Genomic DNA, 19,957 nt, shown 5'->3' on the forward strand with positions numbered 1-19,957 from the left:
TGCCAGTTCACCAAAACGCTACAAAAAAAACTGTTAGCGATCGCAGGGATCAGGCCTGACTCTGCGAACCCTGCAGTTATGCGTTTAGTGTTTTGTAAGTGTCAGTGATCGATCGATACTGCACTTGGGTGGGCTGGGCTGGGCCGGGCAGAGGGGCAAAACGCAGGTGCTAGCAGGTATCTGGGCTGATCCCGCTAACACTGCGTTTGTGGGAACCCTAAACTGCTGGGGACGCTAGTATAGATCTGATCAGATCAGATATTGATCTGATCAGATACTATACCACTAAGGGAGGTGTATGCTGCGTGCGTGGGTGTTAGCGGTACTGGCGTTAACCTGACGCTGCCTGGGGCTGGTGCTTGCCAGTTCACCAAAACGCTACCAAAAAAACTGTTAGCGATTGCAGGGATCAGGCCTGACTCTGCGAACGCTGCAGTTATGTGTTTAGTGTTTTGTAAGTGACAGTGATCGATTGATACTGCACTTGGGTGGGCTGGGCCGGGCGGAGGGGCAAAACGCAGGTGCTAGCAGGTATCTGGGCTGATCCCGCTAACACTGCGTGTTTGGGAACCCTAAACTGCTGTGGACGCTAGTATAGATCTGATCGGATCAGATATTGATGCGTTCAGATACTATACCACTAAGGGAGGTGTACGGTGCGTGCGTGGGTGTTAGCGGTACTGGCGCTAACCTGACGCTGCCTGGGGCTGGTGCTTGCCAGTTCACCAAAACGCTACCAAGAAAACTGTTAGCGATCGCAGGGATCAGGCCTGACTCTGCGAACGCTGCAGTTATGCGTTTAGTGTTTTGTAAGTGACAGTGATCGATCGATACTGCACTTGGGTGGGCTGGGCCGGGCGGAGGGACAAAACGCAGGTGCTAACAGGTATCTGGGCTGATCCCGCTAACACTGCGTTTTTGGGAACCCTAAACTGCTGGGGACACTAGTATAGATCTGATCGGATCAGATATTGATCCGTACAGATACTATACCACTAAGGGAGGCGTATGCTGCATGCGTGGGTGTTAGCGGTACTGGCGCTAATCTGACGCTGCCTGGGGCGATGCATATCACCGCCGGGCGATCAGGGGGCTAAACCTTTATTCGGTAATAAACGGCGGGTGCCCTGACACTATAAAAAATAAACAAACTAACCAGCGTCACCCGTAACAGTTATACGGTGATCAGTGGTGAAAGGGTTAACTAGGGGGCAATCAAGGGGTTAAAACATTTATTAGGTAGTATATGGGGGTCCCTGTCGCTATAAAACGCTGACGGCGAACCTCAATATTTACGTCCCTAACTAGCGTCACCAGCGACACTAATACAGCGATCAGAAAAATGATCGCTTAGCAACACTGGTGACAGGGGGTGATCAAGGGGTTAAAACTTTATTAGGGGGGGTTAGGGGGGTATCCTAGACCTAAAGGGGGGTAATACTCACTGCCCTAACACTGTAACTGTCACAAACTGACACCAATACAGTAATCAGAAAAAAAAAAAAAACTGCTTGGTGTCAGTTTGTGACGGGGGGGGTGATTGGGGGGGGATCGGGGGGCGATCGGGGGGGGGATCGGGGTGTAATGTGTGCCTGGCATGTTCTACTGTTTGTGTGTGTGTTGTGCACTCACATTACAGTCTTCTCTCCTCGGCCCGGAACGGAAAATACCGAGCCGAGGAGAGATGACATCATTTGCTCTGCCTCAGTGTACAATACAGAGGCAGGGAAATGATCCCATTGGCTGGGAGCGATCGCGAGGGGGGGCCACGAATGGATGGCCTCCCCCTCACCACCGATCGCCGGGGGACATTTGCCGACTGCCGCAGGCACCGGGGGGGGGTCCGATCGGACCCCCCACCCGCGGGCAGGCAAGGACGTACAGGTAAGCCCTTTTGTCTGCCCGTGCCGCTCTGTCGACGTACATCGTCATGCGGCGGTCGGCAACTGGTTAAATTAAAAATTGGAACAATAGGTTTGTTTTTTGTAATGCATTTATTCAGTAAATCAACTGATAAAGAATATGAATCAGCAGCAAATACAATTATTTACCACTGATTGTGCCTTCTTTAATATTCCTTGTTGTAAAAATTATTGTACAATGTCAGAAACTGGACTTATTGATTCTTGTGGCAACTTATTTTGAATTTGAGGCTTAGGATCTTTTCCATCAATTTCTATTTCAGTATCTTTAAACAAATCTGTACCAATTTTGGTCTGACTCCAAAGACTTTTATGAGATCAAACCAATGGATCCAATATGAGATTGGTTCCTGTATGTAGCCAAATATAATCTGAAGACATGTCAGTGACTGCTGTACAAATACTTCCAACATTACTGTACATTGAGGGTTCTATTAACATAGATTTGGGCCTAGATGAATCTTTCCATATAGTAGAATTACTTAAATCAATAATCCAATTTAATTTACTAATCACATCTATGCCTAAAATAGTCTCTGTATTTTGGCAACACCAGATATCTATCTTAGTTTTCAAAAGTCCTGGAATTTCAAAAGTCACATAAGAAACTTTAGTTGCAACTGTATTTTCTTTCCACTGAAACCAATTAAATTACATTTTGGATAATTAATACTCACAGGTAATTTGTGTTTAGTTAAACAGAGTTCAGCTCTTAAATCTATTAACCATTTAGTTTTCCTACCATTTAATAAACCATGTACCCATGGCCTTCTACCTTCATCTATTAAAATTGGAGAAACATAATTTAATGTTGGAGAGGTCTCAGAAACTTTTTTCTTAAATCCTGATGGCAATGGAAGTAATCCATCTCTCTCTTTTTCAGTATTGTTTGTCATATTGATTGAACTGTCATTAACAGTCAACGAACTGATCTGTTTGACTTCTGAGGCATAAGGCAAATCAATCAACCTATAGTTTGGAGAAGGATAAATAAATTGCTCAAAAATGTACTCATTTTCTAATTCCAAAGTTTTTCTTTGTGAATCTACTTTATATTTTAAACATTCTTTCTATACATGGCCACATTTCTTACAATGTAAGCAAGTAACATTTTCTGTCTGCTCTGAAACTTTAGTTCTGCCTGTAACGTGTATCTCACCACCTCTGGGTGTGGTCTTACACGTGGCAACTCTCTGATCACCATTTTCCTTTTGTCTGTCTAGATTTGTGCTTACTGCATATTTATTCATTAATTTTGGTTTAAGCAAACCTTCATGATCCTGGTCTTCTATTTCTATAGACCGCATATCTGGTACAAAAGACTTCTGTTTAGAGTTTGCACTATCATTACTCACTAAACTCTTTACTTTATTTTGAATAACTGAATATATTTTATTTGAATTGCACTCTGCAAATCTTCTATCCACTCAGCCAAACATACACTGTTATCCTGCTGAGTCTCTGTTTTCCCTTTTCTACCAACAACATTTCTTTTAGGAACTCCTGCCATCATTGTTTCATAAACTTTAATTAACCTTATCAAATTTATAACCCATTTGCTGAATTTCTTAAAAGTAAATTTTGATTGTTGTATCTTAATATTGGCCCGTTGGCATTCATTGAACAAATAACTCCATAATTCATCATCTTTAACAAATTTTAACAGATTTTTTAATTCTAATTTACTCTCGATAGACAATTCATCAATAAAATTCATTACTTACCAATGTAGAAACAGCTTCCTTCATGTAACTCGTGTTCCCTCTCTTGGCAGGAAATTACGTCATCAAGAAACAGGATTTTCTGGCACGTGCACAAACGTCTCACGAATTCTGATGATTCTATGATTCCAAGTTCATTCAATGATGCTAAAAGTTAATTTGCTGTTTCTATTTCTCCTGAAAGCTTGACTGCATAGTCAATACTTGTGCTTGTATTCCCTCTCAGCAAGCGGAAGGAGAAATAATTCAAAAATGTTCGATATTCGGACAAAATTAAGCTGGCAAAGACTTTTATATTCTCATTTCTATGGTAATTATAATGATATTTCAATAATTCATATTGATTAGGAAAGTTACAAGAAAGTCCTTCAGTTCTCGTGTAAAAACTCAAAAATTGATTTAATAATAAAAATAGCAACATATTACAAGAACAATATCAATGTCATTAATAATGTATTATATTCTTAAGATATAGATTGAATCAGATGTGTGTGTGTGTGTGTGAGTGTATGTAGATGTGTGAGAAGCTGTCCCAGCTTTCTTCAATATCTCATGGCGTCTCGTGTCTGCCAGCAAAAAACTTTTTCCAATTCTTTTACTCCTAAATCAAACCCATGAAAATAGCCCCCACCTTCCTAAAAGGGGGTTGGTTTGTCTTATATTTCCACAGACTTTTTTTTTTTGTATAATTCTCCTTTTTTTTATTGCCACAGACTTCTAACTTCCAGTCTAACGCCACATGTTAAAATACAACACCATCTCTATTCCATGGGGATGGGCAAGACTGCTATGTGTAAAGTTTTAAACATATACAATATAAGTTTCCTTTAACTTCTAAATAAAATACTACATATATCAGTAGGTATATTACTTTCATTTAAAACGCAATATTCTTATTAATATCCTAATCAAGAAATATTGTAATATAAAGAAATTATGATCTTAACTAAAACATGAACCTTTACATCTTAAAGTATATGAATCCTTCCTTCTCATCTGTGATGGAGGAACATGAGTGCTCAGCTCAAGATTCCTAATTACAAACACATGTTTAGTTCTCCATAGAAATGCTTATAAAGCTTATAACCATGCATATCACTTTTTCCATACATAGAAGAGATATAAATATATATATTTATATATACAATTAAATTATTATGTAAGAGCTAATCCGTTCATTAATTTGTTAATAATGAATATTCTAACATGTACACCACCAGAAAAGTAGTAGCAACTGCACTACAGCTGAACTGTATTGTGTAATGTGTACACCACCACAAAAGTAGTAGCAACTGCACTACGTCTGCACTGTATTGTGTACACCACCAGAAGTGTAGTAGCAACTGCACTATGGCTGCACTGTATTGTGTAATGTGTACACCACCAGAAAAGTAGTAGCAACTGCACTACGGCTGCACTGTACTGTGAACTATGTATGCCACCAGAAGTGTAATAGCAACTACACTATGGCTGCACTGTATTGTGTACTATGTACACCACCAGAAAAGTAGTAGCAATTGCACTACGGCTGCACTGTATTGTGTACTTTGTACACCACCAGAAAAGTAGTAGCAACTGTACTATGGCTACACTGTATTGTGTACTGTGTACACTACCAGAAAAGTAGTAGCAACTGCACTAAGGCTGCACTGTATTGTGTATATATATATATATATACAAGACTGTAAAGACTGTATATATAATATATATATTAATACACCGCCTCTAGTGTATTAGAAACAATACACCACGGAATGCACTGTACATTTAGGCTACACTGGATGCAGAGTATATATATAGATATATATCTATCTATTTATATATATATATAGATAGATAGGTATATATCTATATATATATACACTACCGTTCAAAAGTTTGGGGTCACATTGAAATGTCCTTATTTTTGAAGGAAAAACACTGTACTTTTAAATGAAGCTAACTTTAAACTAGTCCTAACTTTAAACAAATATACTCTATACATTGCTAATGTGGTAAATGACTATTCTAACTGCAAATGTCTAGTTTTTGGTGCAATATCTACATAGGTGTATAGAGGCCCATTTCCAGCAACTATCACTCCAGTGTTCTAATGGTACAATGTGTTTGCTCATTGGCTCAGAAGGCTAATTGATGATTAGCAAACCCTTGTGCAATCATGTTCACACATCTAAAAACAGTCTAGCTCCTTCCAGAAGCTACAAAACTGACCTTCCTGTGAGCAGATTGGGTTTCTGGAGCATCACATTTGTGGGGTCAATTAAACGCTCAAAATGGCCAGAAAAAGAGAACTTTCATCTGAAACTCGACAGTCTATTCTTGTTCTTAGAAATGAAGGCTATTCCATGCGAGAAATTGCAAAGAAATTGAAGATTTCCTACAACGGTGTGTACTACTCCCTTCAGAGGACAGCACAAACAGGCTCTAACCAGAGTAGAAAAAGAAGTGGGAGGCCGCGTTGCACAACTAAGCAAGAAGATAAGCACATTAGAGTCTCTAGTTTGAGAAACAGACGCCTCACAGGTCCCCAACTGGCATCTTCATTAAATAGTACCCGCAAAACACCAGTGTCAACATCTACAGTGAAGAGGCGTCTGCGGGATTTTGGGCTTCAGGGCAGAGTGGCAAAGAAAAAGCCATATCTGAGACTGGCCAATAAAAGAAAAAGATTAAGATGGGCAAAAGAACACAGACATTGGACAGAGGAAGACTGGAAAAAAGTGTTGTGGACGGATGCCAAAGGTGTGCAATGCTGTAATTGCTGCAAAAGGAGGATTCTTTGATGAAAGCAAAGTTTGATGTAAAAACAATGTTATTTCAAATACAAATCATTATTTCTAACCTTGTCAATGTCTTGACTCTATTTTCTATTCATTTCACAACGTATGGTGGTGAATAAGTGTGACTTTTCATGGAAAACACAAAATTGTTTGGGTGACCCCAAACTTTTGAACGGTAGTGTATACTAGATTGACTGTATATATATATATATATATATATATATATATATATATATATATATATATATATATATATATATATATATATATATATATATATAGATAGATAGATAGATAGATAGATAGATAGAGATATAGATATAGATATCTATATATCTATATATATTTATATATATAGATATATAGATATATATATATATATCAGATACACTGCCACTAACTGAATAACCTGCCTGCTTAATATAAATCATGCTATCTCTCCGTCCACACCAATAAAATTACACAGGCCACCATGTTCACGTGTTCATACAAATATTTTGTCTGTTCGCAAGTTCTGGTGCAAACCGAACCGGGGTGTTCAGCTCATCCCTATGCAGGAGGAGAGAGGAGTGAACATTAGAGAGGAAGCGATTTGCAGGAGGAGATAGGAGTGAACATTAGAATTGAATTTCATTGAATTGAATTGAATTGAATTGAATTTTAATGTTCAAAGTTAGAGGGGTTTTTAAACTAGGCGATGGGGGGGGAGGGTCCAGAGGTAGAGATAGTCAGCACGGAAGATATTCCAGAGGGTAGTATTGGGGGCATTAGTGGTAGGTTAACCAAAGCACAAAAACACAAGGTAAGTATAGTAGCAAGTCCTAGTTGCAATCTCGAAACACCCAATACAAGGACAATATGCGACCGGTCTAAACTATGTGGCATGTTCACCAATGCCAGGAGCATGGCGGACAAGAAAGGTGAACTAGAGATACTGTTGTACGAGGAGGATTTGGATTTTGTGGGAATTTCAGAGACCTGGTTCAACAGCTCTCATGATTGGCTGGCAAACATTCAAGGGTATACCCTTTACCGCAAGGATAGAGAGGGTAAAAAAGGGGGAGGGGTATGCCTATATATCAAGAATAATGTACAAGTGAATTTGAGAGATGACATCACTGAGGGAGCTAGGGAGGAGGTGGAATCCTTATGGGTAGAGCTCCAAAGGGATGAAGCTAAGGGGAAAATAATACTGGAGTATGCTATAGGCCCCCTAACCTGAGGGAGGAAGTGGAGACAGATCTCCTATCACAATTTGGATTAGCAGCAAAGATGGGAAGTGTTATCATAATGGGGGATTTTAATTATCCAGACATAGACTGGGCGGAGGGAACCGCGCTTTCATTTAAGGCTCGCCAGTTCCTTAATGCCTTGCAGGACAATTTTATGGGTCAGATGGTAGACGCACCAACTAGAAATAAAACATTACTGGATCTACTGATTGCCAACAATACAGACCTGATCACGGATGGCAATTTAGGTAACAGCGATCACAGGTCAATTAGTTTCAGTATAAATCACACAAATAGGAAACATAAAGGGAATACAAAGACACCGAATTTCAAAAGAGCCAACTTCCCTAAACTACAAACGTTGCTAAAAGGCATACATTGGGATAAAATATTAGGAACAAAGAATACGGAGGAGAGATGGGTTTGCTTTAAGAGCATATTAAATAAGGGCATTAGCCAATGTATCCCATTGGCTAATAAATTTAAAAGAGTGAACAAAAGCCCTGGATGGCTTAACTCCAATGTAAAAATGCATATAAAAGCAAAGGAGAGGGCCTTCAAAAAATACAAGGTTGAGGGATCATCATCAGCATTCAGACTTTATAAAGAATGCAACAAGAAATGTAAGCGTGCATTTAGGACGGCTAAGATAGAACATGAAAGACACATAGCGGAGGAGAGCAAAAAAAATGATTTAAGTATGTAAACAGTAAAAAATAGAGGACAGACCATATTGGCCCCATAAAGAATGAGGAAGGACATCTGGTTACAAAGGATGGGGAGATAGCGAAGGTATTGAATTTATTCTTCTCCTCAGTCTTCACGAGTGAATCGGGGGGCTTCAGTAACCAAAACTGCAGTGTTTATCCTCATGACACAACACAGGAAGCACCTCCATGGTTAACAGAGGACAGAAGAATTAAAATTAGACTTGAGAAACTTAACATTAATAAATGACCGGGACCAGATGGCTTGCATCCGAGGGTACTTAGGGAACTCAGTCAAGTGATTGCCAGACCGTTGTTCCTAATTTTTACAGACAGTCACTGACTGGAATGGTACCAGCTGATTGGAAAAAAGTCAATGTAGCACAAATATTTAAAAAGGGCCCAAAATACATCCCTGGGAATTACAAACCAGTTAGCCTAACATCAATAGTATTTAAACTCTTAGAGGGGATGATAAGGGACTATATACAAGATTTTAGTCATAAGAATGGTATCATTAGCAGTAATCAGCATGGATTCATGAAGAATCGTTCTTGCCAAACCAATCTACTAACCTTCTATGAGGAGGTGTGTTGCCATCTAGATAAAGGAAGGCCCATAGACGTGGTGTATCTGGATTTTGCAAAAGCATTTGACACAGTTCCCCATAAACGTTTACTGTACAAAATAAGGTTCGTTGGCATGGACCATAGGGTGAGTACATGGATTGAAAACTGGCTACAAGGGTGAGTTCAGAGGGTGGTGATAAATGGGGAGTACTCGGAATGGTCAGGGGTGGGTAGTGGGGTCCCCCAGGGTTCTGTGCTGGGACCAATCCTATTTAATTTGTTCATAAACGACCTGCAGGATGGGATAAACTGTTCAATCTCTGTATTTGCAGACGATACTAAGCTAAGCAGGGCAATAACTTCTCCGCAGGATGTGGAAACCTTGCAAAAAGATCTGAACAAATTAATGGGGTGGCAACTACATGGCAAATGAGGTTCAATGTAGAAAAATGTAAAATAATGCATTTGATTGGCAAAAATATGAATGCAATCTATACACTGGCGGGAGAACCTCTGGGGAATCTATGATGGAAAAGGACCTGGGGGCAGGCCTGTACTGGCCATCGGGACTACAGGGAGTTTCCCGGTGGGCCGATGGCTCAGTGGGCTGGTTTCAGTGACAGCCTGTCAAAGTAATGGCTTTCTTGGTTCACCCTCAACTTCACACAGTGATGTGAGAAAGATGAGAAAAATACAGAGGAGAATAAGTGAAATAGTAAAACAGGTTAGTGAGGACTCCTTATGTTATGCTACTTATGTTTTTTTGCACAATTGCGTATAGTTTATATACTGTTTTTGTGCTTGTTTGCACAAATAAAGTGGGCCGGTCTGGATGAAGTCCAGGGCCAAATTTTTATCCCAGTCCAGCCCTGCCTGGGGGTCCTAGTAGATGCTAGGCCCAGCAATGGCATGCAATGCCAAGCTGCTGCTAACAAAGCAAACAGAATATTGGCATGCATTAAAAAGGGGATCAACTCCAGAGATAAAATGATCATTCTCCCACTCTACAAGACTCTGGTCCGGCCGCACCTGGAGTATGCTGTCCAGTTCTGGGCACCAGTCCTCAGGAAGGATGTACTGGAAATGGAGCGAGTACAAACAAGGGCAACAAAGCTAATAAAGGGTCTGGAGGATCTTAGTTATGAGGAAAGGTTGCGAGCACTGAACTCTCTAGAGAAGAGATGCTTGAGAGGGGATATGTTTTTGATATACAAATACCGTTCTGGTGACCCTACAATAGAAATAAAACTTTTTCGCAGAAGAGAGTTTAACAAGACTCGCGGCCACTCATTAAAATTAGAAGAAAAGAGGATTAACCTTAAACAACGTAGAGGGTTCTTTACTGTAATGCCCCGTACACACGGTTGGACTTTGTTCGGACATTCCGACAACAAAATCCTAGGATTTTTTCCGACGGATGTTGGCTCAAACTTGTCTTGCATACACACGGTCACACAAAGTTGTCGGAAAATCCGATCATTCTGAACGTGGTGACATAAAACATGTACGTCGGGACTATAAACGGGGCAGTGGCCAATAGCTTTCATCTCTTTATTTATTCTGAGCATGGGTTGCACTTTGTCCATTGGATTTGTGTACACACGATCGGAATTTCCGACAACGGATTTTGTTGTCGGAAAATTTTATATCCTGCTCTCAAACTTTGTGTGTCGGAAAATCCGATGGAAAATGTGTGATGGAGCCTACACACAGTCGGAATTTCCGACAACAAGGTCCTATCACACATTTTCCGTCGGAAAATCTGACCGTGTGTACGGTGCATTAGAGCGGCAAGGATGTGGAATTCCCTTCCACAGGCGGTGGTCTCAAGGGGAGCATCAATAGCTTCAAGAAACTATTAGATAAGCACCTGAATGACCGCAACATACAGATATATAATGTAATACTGACACATAATCACACACATAGGTTGGACTTGATGGACTTGTGTCTTTTTTAAACCTCACCTATTATGTAACTATGTAACTATGTCCCATAGACTTTAATAGGGTTTGCATGTTCGCTAGAACTTTTTGTCTGTTTGCGGTGTTCTGGTGTGAACCGAACCGGGGGCGTTTGGTCCATCCCTATTAACAACCAACCCTCTTTGCCAATTTGTCCACTGGCTTGCGCTCACCCAACAAATACATTTCAAACTAACTTTACCTGATTAAATCTGGTAATGTTAAAACAGTGATTAAACTTGTTGAAAATATGTATAGCTTCAGCCATAGCTTCTACCGCAATAAAAACTCGTACCGATTCTCTGAAAAGCACACTTTTGTCAATTGCTGAAATAAGGAATCTTAATAAATTCTGTCTAGAAATGGGAACATTTTGGAAATAAATATTTCCCCCATTTTGAGTTGATGTTATATTGTAAAATGTAACGATCAGATCATCCATCAGCTGTTCAATTTGTGAATGTTTTGACAGTAAATTGACATCAAACATAATTTCATCTCTAAGAATTTGTGGATCAGAATACTGTAAAGACAAACTTGTTATAAAACCTATGAAAGCAGTTGTCATTATGATTCCATCTAAAGACCAGCCTGAGGAAAAGATAAGAATATTGTTTATATTGATCTGAGTGTATTCAGAAAGGTATTTCCCAGCACTGCTTGTGAAGGAGCCACAAAGTATTAAAACGTTACAATGTACTTTACTAAGTGTGTCTCTCCACTGATTTATTGTAGCAGAATTGTCAATCATTCTTTTTTCAAAAGCCACACAAATCTCCTGGGAAGCCAAATGTCTCTTCAGAATTTGTGCTTCATTCTCTCCGGCATCATTGTCTGAAAAAAGTATTCCAACCCAATTCCAGCCAAAATGCTTCACTAGTTTGGTAATTGCTAAATAATGGACAATATCATTCTGAACGGTCCTGAAAACATGCTGGTAAAGGCGTCTGTCACTTAATGTGTAATCGGTGGCTCCATAGCTAATCTGAAAAGATAAGGATTAACTATAAATTCTAATGTTGATATATTTGCAGATTACATTCATATCCAGCTGCCACTAAAATTATCATTTGAGACCGCACTGTACAAATATATAAATCTCTGATCTTTCTGATTAAATCAGCTAAATATCTTCCATGTGCATCAAAACAAAAGTCTTACAGAAGCTGGAGTAGTCAAGCCTGGCCCCTGCCAGCATTCTGTAGAGAAGGATGTTTACTCTTTGCATTGAAACAGTGGTCTGCCTGAAGAAGTGCAATGTGCCCCCTGTTGTGTCAGTTTTATAGCTCTCCAATCAACAGCAAGGGTCATAAGAATTATATGCCAAAGCTTGGACTTATCAGTGGGTATGTTGGACCTTATTTAGAAAACATTGACCCCTTTCTGTAGCAGGCTGGCAGGGGACTGACTTTCCTACTCAGGCAAAATTTTGCATAACAGTGGCTTTGCTACGGGGTGGCTTCTAGGGCTATAGCCCTGAATCTGGGGCCCAAAGCCCCAAGTCTGTTACTGGGTGCAGCCACCCATGCTGTACTCCCGCTGCGGCAGTCCCGGCTTCTGCTCGCCACTAGGGATGAGCTTCGAGTTCAAGTCAAACTCATGTTCTACTCGAACATCGGCTGTTCGCAAGTTCACCGAACAGCGAACAATTTGGGGTGTTCGCGGCAAATTCCAATGCCTCGGAACACCCTTTAAAAGTCTATGGGAGAAATCAAAAGTGCTAATTTTAAAGGCTTATATGCAAGTTATTGTCAAAAAAGTGTTTAGGGACCTGGGTCCTGCCTCGGGGGACATGGATCAATGCAAAAAAAAGTTTTAAAAACGGCCGTTTTTTCAGGAGCAGTGATTTTAATAATGCTTAAAGTCAAACAATACAAGTGTAATATCCCTTTAAATTTTATAGCTGGGGGGTGTCTATAGTATGCCTGTAAAGGGGCGCATGTTTCCCGTGTTTAGAACAGTCCGACAGCAAAATAACATTTCAAAGGAAAAAAGTCATTTAAAACTACTCGCGGCTATTGCATTGCCGGTCTGACAATACACATAAAAGTTCATTGATAAAAACGGCATGGGAATTCCCCACAGGGGAACCCCAAACAAAAAAAGGCCCTTCAGGTCTGGTATGGATATTAAGGGGAACCCCGGCCAAAATTAAAAAAAAAATGACATGGGGATCCCCCTAAATTCCACTGGTATGAATTTTAAGGGGAACCCTGCGCCAAAATAAAAAAAAAAAACGGCGTGGGTCCCCCCAAAAAATCCATACCAGACCCTTATCTGAGCATGCAACCTGGCAGGCCACAGGAAAAGAGGGGGGACGAGAGAGCACCCCCCCTCCTGAACCGTACCAGGCCACATTCCCTTAACATTGGGAGGATGCTTTGGGGTAGCCCCAAAAACACCTTGTCCCCATGTTGATGAGGACAAGGGCCTCATCCCCACAACCCTGCCCGGTGGTTATGGGGGTCAGCGGGCGGGGGGCTTATTGGAATATGGAAGCCCCCTTTAACAAGGGGACCCCAGATCCCGCCCCCCATGTGAAATGGTAAGGGGGTATTTACCCCTACCATTTCACTAAAAAACTGTTAAAAATGTTAAAAATGACAAGAGACAGTTTTTGAGAATTCCTTTATTTAAATGCTTCTTCTTTCTTCTTTCTTCTATCCTCCTTCATCTTCTTCTTCTGGCTCTTCTGGTTCTTCCTCCGGTGTTCTCATCCAGCATCTCCTCCGTGGCCTCTTCTATCTTCTTCTCCTCGGGCTGCTCCGCATCCATGGCATGGGGGGAGGCTCCTGCTCTTCTCTTCATCTTCTTCTCTTCTTCATCTTCTTCTCCGGGCCGCTCCGCACCCATGCTGGAATGGTGGGAGGCTTCCGCTGTGTGACGCGTCTCCTCTTCTGACGGTTCTTAAAAAACAGGGGGCGGGGCCACCCGGTGACATGACGGGACTTCCCTGTGGCATTCCACGTGACGTCACAGGGAAGTCCCGTCAAGTCACTGTGCGTCAGAGGGGGGATGAAGAGAAGAGCGGGAGCCTTCCCCCATGCCATGGGAGCAGAGCGGCCCGAGGAGAAGAAGATAGAAGACACCTTGGAGGAGATGCTGGACGAGAACACTGGAGGAAGAACCAGAAGAGCCAGAAGAAGAAGATGAAGGAAGATAGAAGAAAGAAGAAAGAAGAAGCATTTAAATAAAGGAATTGTCAAAAACTGTCTCTTGTCCTTTTTAACAATTTTGACAGTTTTTTAGTGAAATGGTAGGGGTACTTTTGTACCCCCTTACCATTTCACACAGGGGGGGCCGGGATCTGGGGGTCACCTTGTTAAAGGGGGCTTCCAGATTCTGATAAGCCCCCCCACCCGCAGACCCCCACAACCACCGGCCAGGGACAAGGTGTTCTGGGGGGCTACCCCAAAGCACCCTCCCAATGTTGAGGGCATGTGGCCTGGTACGGTTCAGGAGGGGGGGCGCTCTCTCATCCCCCCTCTTTTCCTGCGGCCTGCCGGGTTGCATGCTCAGATAAGGGTCCGGTATGGATTTTTGGGGGGACCCCATGCCGTTTTTATTTTAAATTTTGGCGCGGTGTTCCCCTTAAAATCCATACCAGACCTGAAGGGTCTGGTATGAAATTTAGGGGGACCCCCACGTAATTTTTTTTTACTTTTGGCCGGGGTTCCCCTTAATATCCATACCAGACCTGAAGGGCCTGGTATGGAATTTAGGGGGACCCCCACATCATTTTTTTTAAATTTTGGTTCGGGGTTCCCCTGTGGGGAATTCCCATGCCGTTTTTATCAATGAACTTCTATGTGTATTGTGGGACCGGCAATGCAATAGCCGCGAGTAGTTTTAAATGACTTTTTTCCTTTGAAATGTCATTTTGCTGTCAGACTGTTCTAAACACGGGAAACATGCGCCCCTTTACAGGCATACTATAGACACCCCCCAGCTACGAAATTTAAAGGGATATTATACTTTTTATATTTTTTTTATTTACTTTTTTATTGTTTGACTTTAAACATTATTAAAATCACTGCTCCTGAAAAAACTGACGTTTTTAAAACTTGCATTGATCCATGTACCCTGGGGCAGGACCCAGGTCCCCAAACACTTTTTATGACAATAACTTGCATATAAGCCTTTAAAATTAGCACTTTTGATTATTCATGTTCGTGTCCCATAGACTTTAAGAACTTTTTTCCTGTTCGCATGTTCTGGTGCGAACCGAACAGGGGGGTGTTCGGCTCATCCCTACTCGCCACTGACTCACATTCCTGTGGTGGTTGGTTGCTAGGACCACCCAGTGTCTAGCAACCAACTATGTGACTCCGCCCTCTCGGAATTCAGAGGAGAGCGGAACTTTCATCTCTTGCATTCCTGTCCTGGGCTGGCAGCTGCCACACCTCCTGGCTCACTGTCTCCTCAGTGGTTGGTTGCTATCAACCAATCAACCAAGTTTTTCTAACTCCAATCCCTCCCAGTGGGAAACATTCTCATTTTGACCTGGCTGCTGCCAGTGCCCCACCTCCCCCTTCACACATTGTGTATCTAAAGAAGGTAAGAAACTTTAGAAAGCGTATATTTAATGCTAGAGGAAGAGCAGCTCTGGGGACCCTGATGTAAGGGGGTGGCTCTCTGGGGACCCTGAAGTAAAGGGGGGGCTCTCTGGGGACCCTGATGTAGCAAAGGGAGCTCTCTGGGGACCCTGATGTAACAAGTAGGGCTCTGGGGACCCTGATGTAAGGAAGGGGCTATCTAGGGATCCTGATGTATCAATGAGGGCTCTGAGGACCCTGATGTAAAGAGGGAGGCTCTCAGAAAACCCTGATGTGAGGAGGGGAGCTCTCTGGGGGCCCCAATGTAACAAGGAGGGCTCTGGGGACCATGGTGTAAGGAGAGGAGCTCTCAGGGGACCCTGATCTAACAAGGAGGGCTTTGAGGACCCTGATGTAAGGAGGGGGCTCTCTGGAGACCCTGATGTAAAGCGTAAGATTTTCCTTACTTCGCTGCTTTGGGCTCTAGCCCCAGGTCTTTTGTAGACCTCGCAACGTCCCTGATGCATAACCAGAAAAATTATACTAATCAGGAGATCTGACATCACCCTGGCTTTACTTGTGATCTGCTTGCTCTGGATCACTGAGTCTAGCTAGCCAGAAAAGCCAGTTTACCAGCATATTCAGAATGAGGCCAGCAAAGGATAGTCTACATGCTTCTCATGGTACATATAAGGTACATACAGTATGTACCTTATATGTACAACTTTAAAAGCTAAGAGCAAACTGGAAATTAATCAGAGAGCCCAGTAAATGCAGTACAAGCTCTAATACCTCTTTGCATTGATTCACCAATAAGCTTCAAAGGATTTTAAAAACTGCTAATTAAGTCCTTTTAGCAGCAATTGCCTGGAAAAAAGTAGCAGAATCAGAGATGGAGTGAACAGGTAATGACTAGGGATGGGCGAACGGTTCAGCCTGAGCATAAGTTTGGGCCAAACTTTGGTTGTTCGGATGTTCGGCGAACACTGAACATTATGTGGTGTTCGTGACAAATTCGAAAGCTGCAGAACACCGTTAAAGTCTATGGGCACTAACATGAAAAATCAAAAGTACTCAATTTAAAGGCTTATAGACATAGACTTCAACGGCGTTCATTTGTTCATCCAAATTTTTTGCCTGTTCAGATGTTCTGGTGCGTATCGAACAGATGGGGTGTTCAGCCCATCCCTAGTAATGACTAGATTTGTCCTCACTCTGGATCAACAGGTATTTTTTGAACCTATACTATAGAATACCTTTCAGTGGTATGTTTAACAAACCAAAATGGACCAATTAAAAAAATCTAAAGTGTCAGTAACCCCCCAATAACCCCCCCACCCGAAAAAAAAAAAAAAAAAAACATGGTCTCTACAAAAAACGAGTCTGTCATTGTGTGCCTTCTATTTTGTATCATACATTTACTATAAACTAAAATATACCAATTGATCCTGACAGTCACTTCTTCCTGCATGTTGACAGTGACAATGATCTGCAGGCTTTTCTACATTCTACAGTGTTGCTACAACCTGTGAGCATGCTCCAAGTGTCTATTGCGTACCCTGTTCTCTGTACAATATGGGTAGAATTTGGGACCTCTGCACTGCATTGCCACCACTTGTGTAAATGCTCCAGGCATCTAAGGTATCTAAGGTACTTATCTCTCTGAATGGACCTCTACTCTGCTGTGAACAGTAATGACAGGGGAAGCCACTGTAAATAAACCCCTACTCACCCCATCAAACAGTGCTGTTGGTGAAGTAGGCAAATAGGAGCCTAACCAAGGTGGATAAAAGTGTAATATTAATAGTGGTTCATCCTATCCTATAGCCCAGCCCTCATCACTATAATTGGCAGCCACTCCTATAGGTTTTCTTCATTCTTTGCCCCTAGACCTCCAAGCAGCAGGAGAAAAGGAGACTGAACAGTCACATGACCATAGATGAAAGCCCTAAAAAAGGTAATTGGGTTGGATTTTAATTATGGAAATTAGTGATAGTGATGTTTGACTGACTGCATTTACAAACACTTTAACTTTCAAGAACTGGCATGTTTTTATAAAATGTATATTGATGGCTCTGTTGACTTAGAATAATATTACACATATACAAGTAGTTTTCACTCACCTGTGTGTATCTGTACAAACCGAGGATTTGGGAAATTGGAATTGTAGTAGATGAATGGTGATCTCCAATAACACCAGCCAGCTGGCCTTGTCCTTTACAAGAATAATTAGGAAATGTCCCATTTGGTCCAGATAAGATCTGCAGAACACTCTGTACAGCCTTCCTGGGTTCCAGCCATGAGTCATATAGATGGAAGCCTAGAGTGATATTGGGTAAGATGTCTGGATCCTGGTTAATTTTTTCATTTGCCGAAAGGAAAGCTAGGAGGTTTGTGTAATACCGGAAAGAGGGGCTACAAAACAGTAAGTTAACAATTTCTGTATATATGTAACGTTTTTTAAAAATATTCATACATGGGATCAGCTTAACATTACATACAGAGGGAAAGACTTTTAGGCAATGCTTCCTGGGGGATATATAAAACAGCAGAAACAATGTTGAGGTAATAGTAAGTTTTACACAGTATGTCTCTAAGTTAAAGTCTCACCACAAGGTGTTTAAACTAATCATGTAGCCTTTTTAGATTCAGAATACCTACTTGTGGTCTGTTTTGGTATATTCTGCACAGGTCTGGTATATTCTGCACAGGTCTATCACAGGTCTGGCAGGTGGTTATGAGCCAGACTGCCCTGGGTTCAGTTCAGCAGGAATTAAGTGAATTTCGCTGAAAACCAATTAAATAAAAAATTCTCATTTTCTGTGCTAATAGGCAAAGGGGTGTCAAAAAGGGGGTGGGCATTGCCCTGGGGAAAATGTACCAATGCAAAAAAAATAGAAGAATCAATTGGGCCCGGAGTAGTTATTTCTTGCAATGCTTAAAGTGAAACACTTTTAAAGGGAAGTCCAACACTAAAATCGCTAAATCTACAGGCATCCACGATCTAAGACTAACCTATCTAGCTCTGTAAAGAAGAAATACAGTATCTCACAAAAGTGAGTACACCCCTCACATTTTTGTAAATATTTTATTATATCTTTTTATGTGACAACACTGAAGAAATTACACTTTACTACAATGTAAAGTATGTGAAGTATGGTATTACAATACAATGGATGCAAAGGATATCAGAACAAAATAAGGAAAGCAGAAGTTAAGCAAGGAAATATAAAAGGAGTTAAAAGGAATTGAGAGAATGATATGCATGTGTTGTGTGCAAATGGGAAAAATGAAAGCGATTTTAGAGAGATATTCGTGTATGTGTGTGAATGCTGGAACCTTTAGTTCTATCGCTTGTGTGTGTCATGTATGCAGATGTGACCCCCTCCTTTGTGCTCTCATGAAAGAATGTGGCTGGGATGAGAGGTCAGTGATAAGCTGGAAGGACACCATGCCAATTTTAGTTTTTTAGGCAAAACATTTATAACAAAATGTGTCGGGTTAACTAATCTAATGATAAACAATGTGATCACAATTATTTTTGAAACTGTTTTCCAAACATGGTAAAATTAAGGTGACATTTAACCGTGTATTACACAAATTGAATATCCTTTGATAGTGGAAACAGTGCATTTAAAAAAGGGAAATTGAATAAAATTAAGTAATATGTCCCCCTTTAAGGAAATATATCTTTGGATATATATTAGAAATAGGGTATGATATTGAAATTATCATTTGAGTATTGATTTCTAATATGAGTTTAACAATTTTGTAATTTTACATTTATACAATAAGCCCTTATTGAGAGAAAAGAAAAGAGAGATGAAGTTGTTAATTGAAATACAGCTGCCATGGGGGGGCAGGAGGCGGAGCCTAGCGGAGCAGACATGCATTGTTAGAGCTCCACACCGCTGAGGAGAGAAGAGAAGGACAAAGCGGAGCCTGCAGGCTCAAAAGGTATCCATTTGAACCTTTTTGCCCCAGGGAACAAACTGTGAAAGTTTGGGCAGGAAATATGGTACTGGGAGGAAACCGTGGCAGAAATAAAAATCACCTCACAAAGAGCTCACAGGCACTCACTGCAGCTGAAGCAGCTCCAGTCACCTCACAAGATACAGCATCAGGGCGCTCTCACAGACAGAAAATGTCACAGCAAGACTCTCCATTTGAGTCAGATACAGAAAAAATCCTCTCACAAACTTCTCCACAAGCCTCCTCAGCATCCCCAGTAATATTATTACAATTTGAAAAGATGCTTCATAAGGCTTTAAAACAAACCTCAGACCAAATAACAAAAAGCCTAACCAAAGAAATAAGAGAGCTGGGAAACCGCACCGCAGCCTTAGAAATAAAAATGGATGAAATTGAAATTACAACCCAAGAAAATATAACAGAATTGGAACAATTAAAAAGAGAGAATTTAATACTTCAAACTAAGCTCGAAGATTACGAAAATAGAGCCAGACGTTCAAACTTGCGCATAAGGGGAATACCTGAAACTGTGACAGACCTGCAATCTGCTATTAC

General features: G+C 41.2%; 1 protein-coding gene across 1 annotated transcript in view; it reads right to left on the reverse strand.

Moving 5' to 3' along the window:
• Nucleotides 1-19,957, reverse strand: part of LOC141129130 (vomeronasal type-2 receptor 26-like) — a 216,830-nt gene that overhangs the window by 103,597 nt on the left and 93,276 nt on the right. The window contains exons 2-3 of the mRNA XM_073617334.1: nt 17,554-17,845; nt 11,098-11,880 (exon numbers count right to left, since the gene is read on the reverse strand). Of these exons, the coding sequence (XP_073473435.1) occupies nt 11,098-11,880; nt 17,554-17,845 (1,075 nt within the window). The remainder of the gene's footprint in view (nt 1-11,097; nt 11,881-17,553; nt 17,846-19,957) is intronic.

This window comes from Aquarana catesbeiana, linkage group LG01 (genome assembly GCF_042186555.1).
Source record: "Aquarana catesbeiana isolate 2022-GZ linkage group LG01, ASM4218655v1, whole genome shotgun sequence".
Classification (NCBI taxonomy): domain Eukaryota; kingdom Metazoa; phylum Chordata; class Amphibia; order Anura; family Ranidae; genus Aquarana; species Aquarana catesbeiana.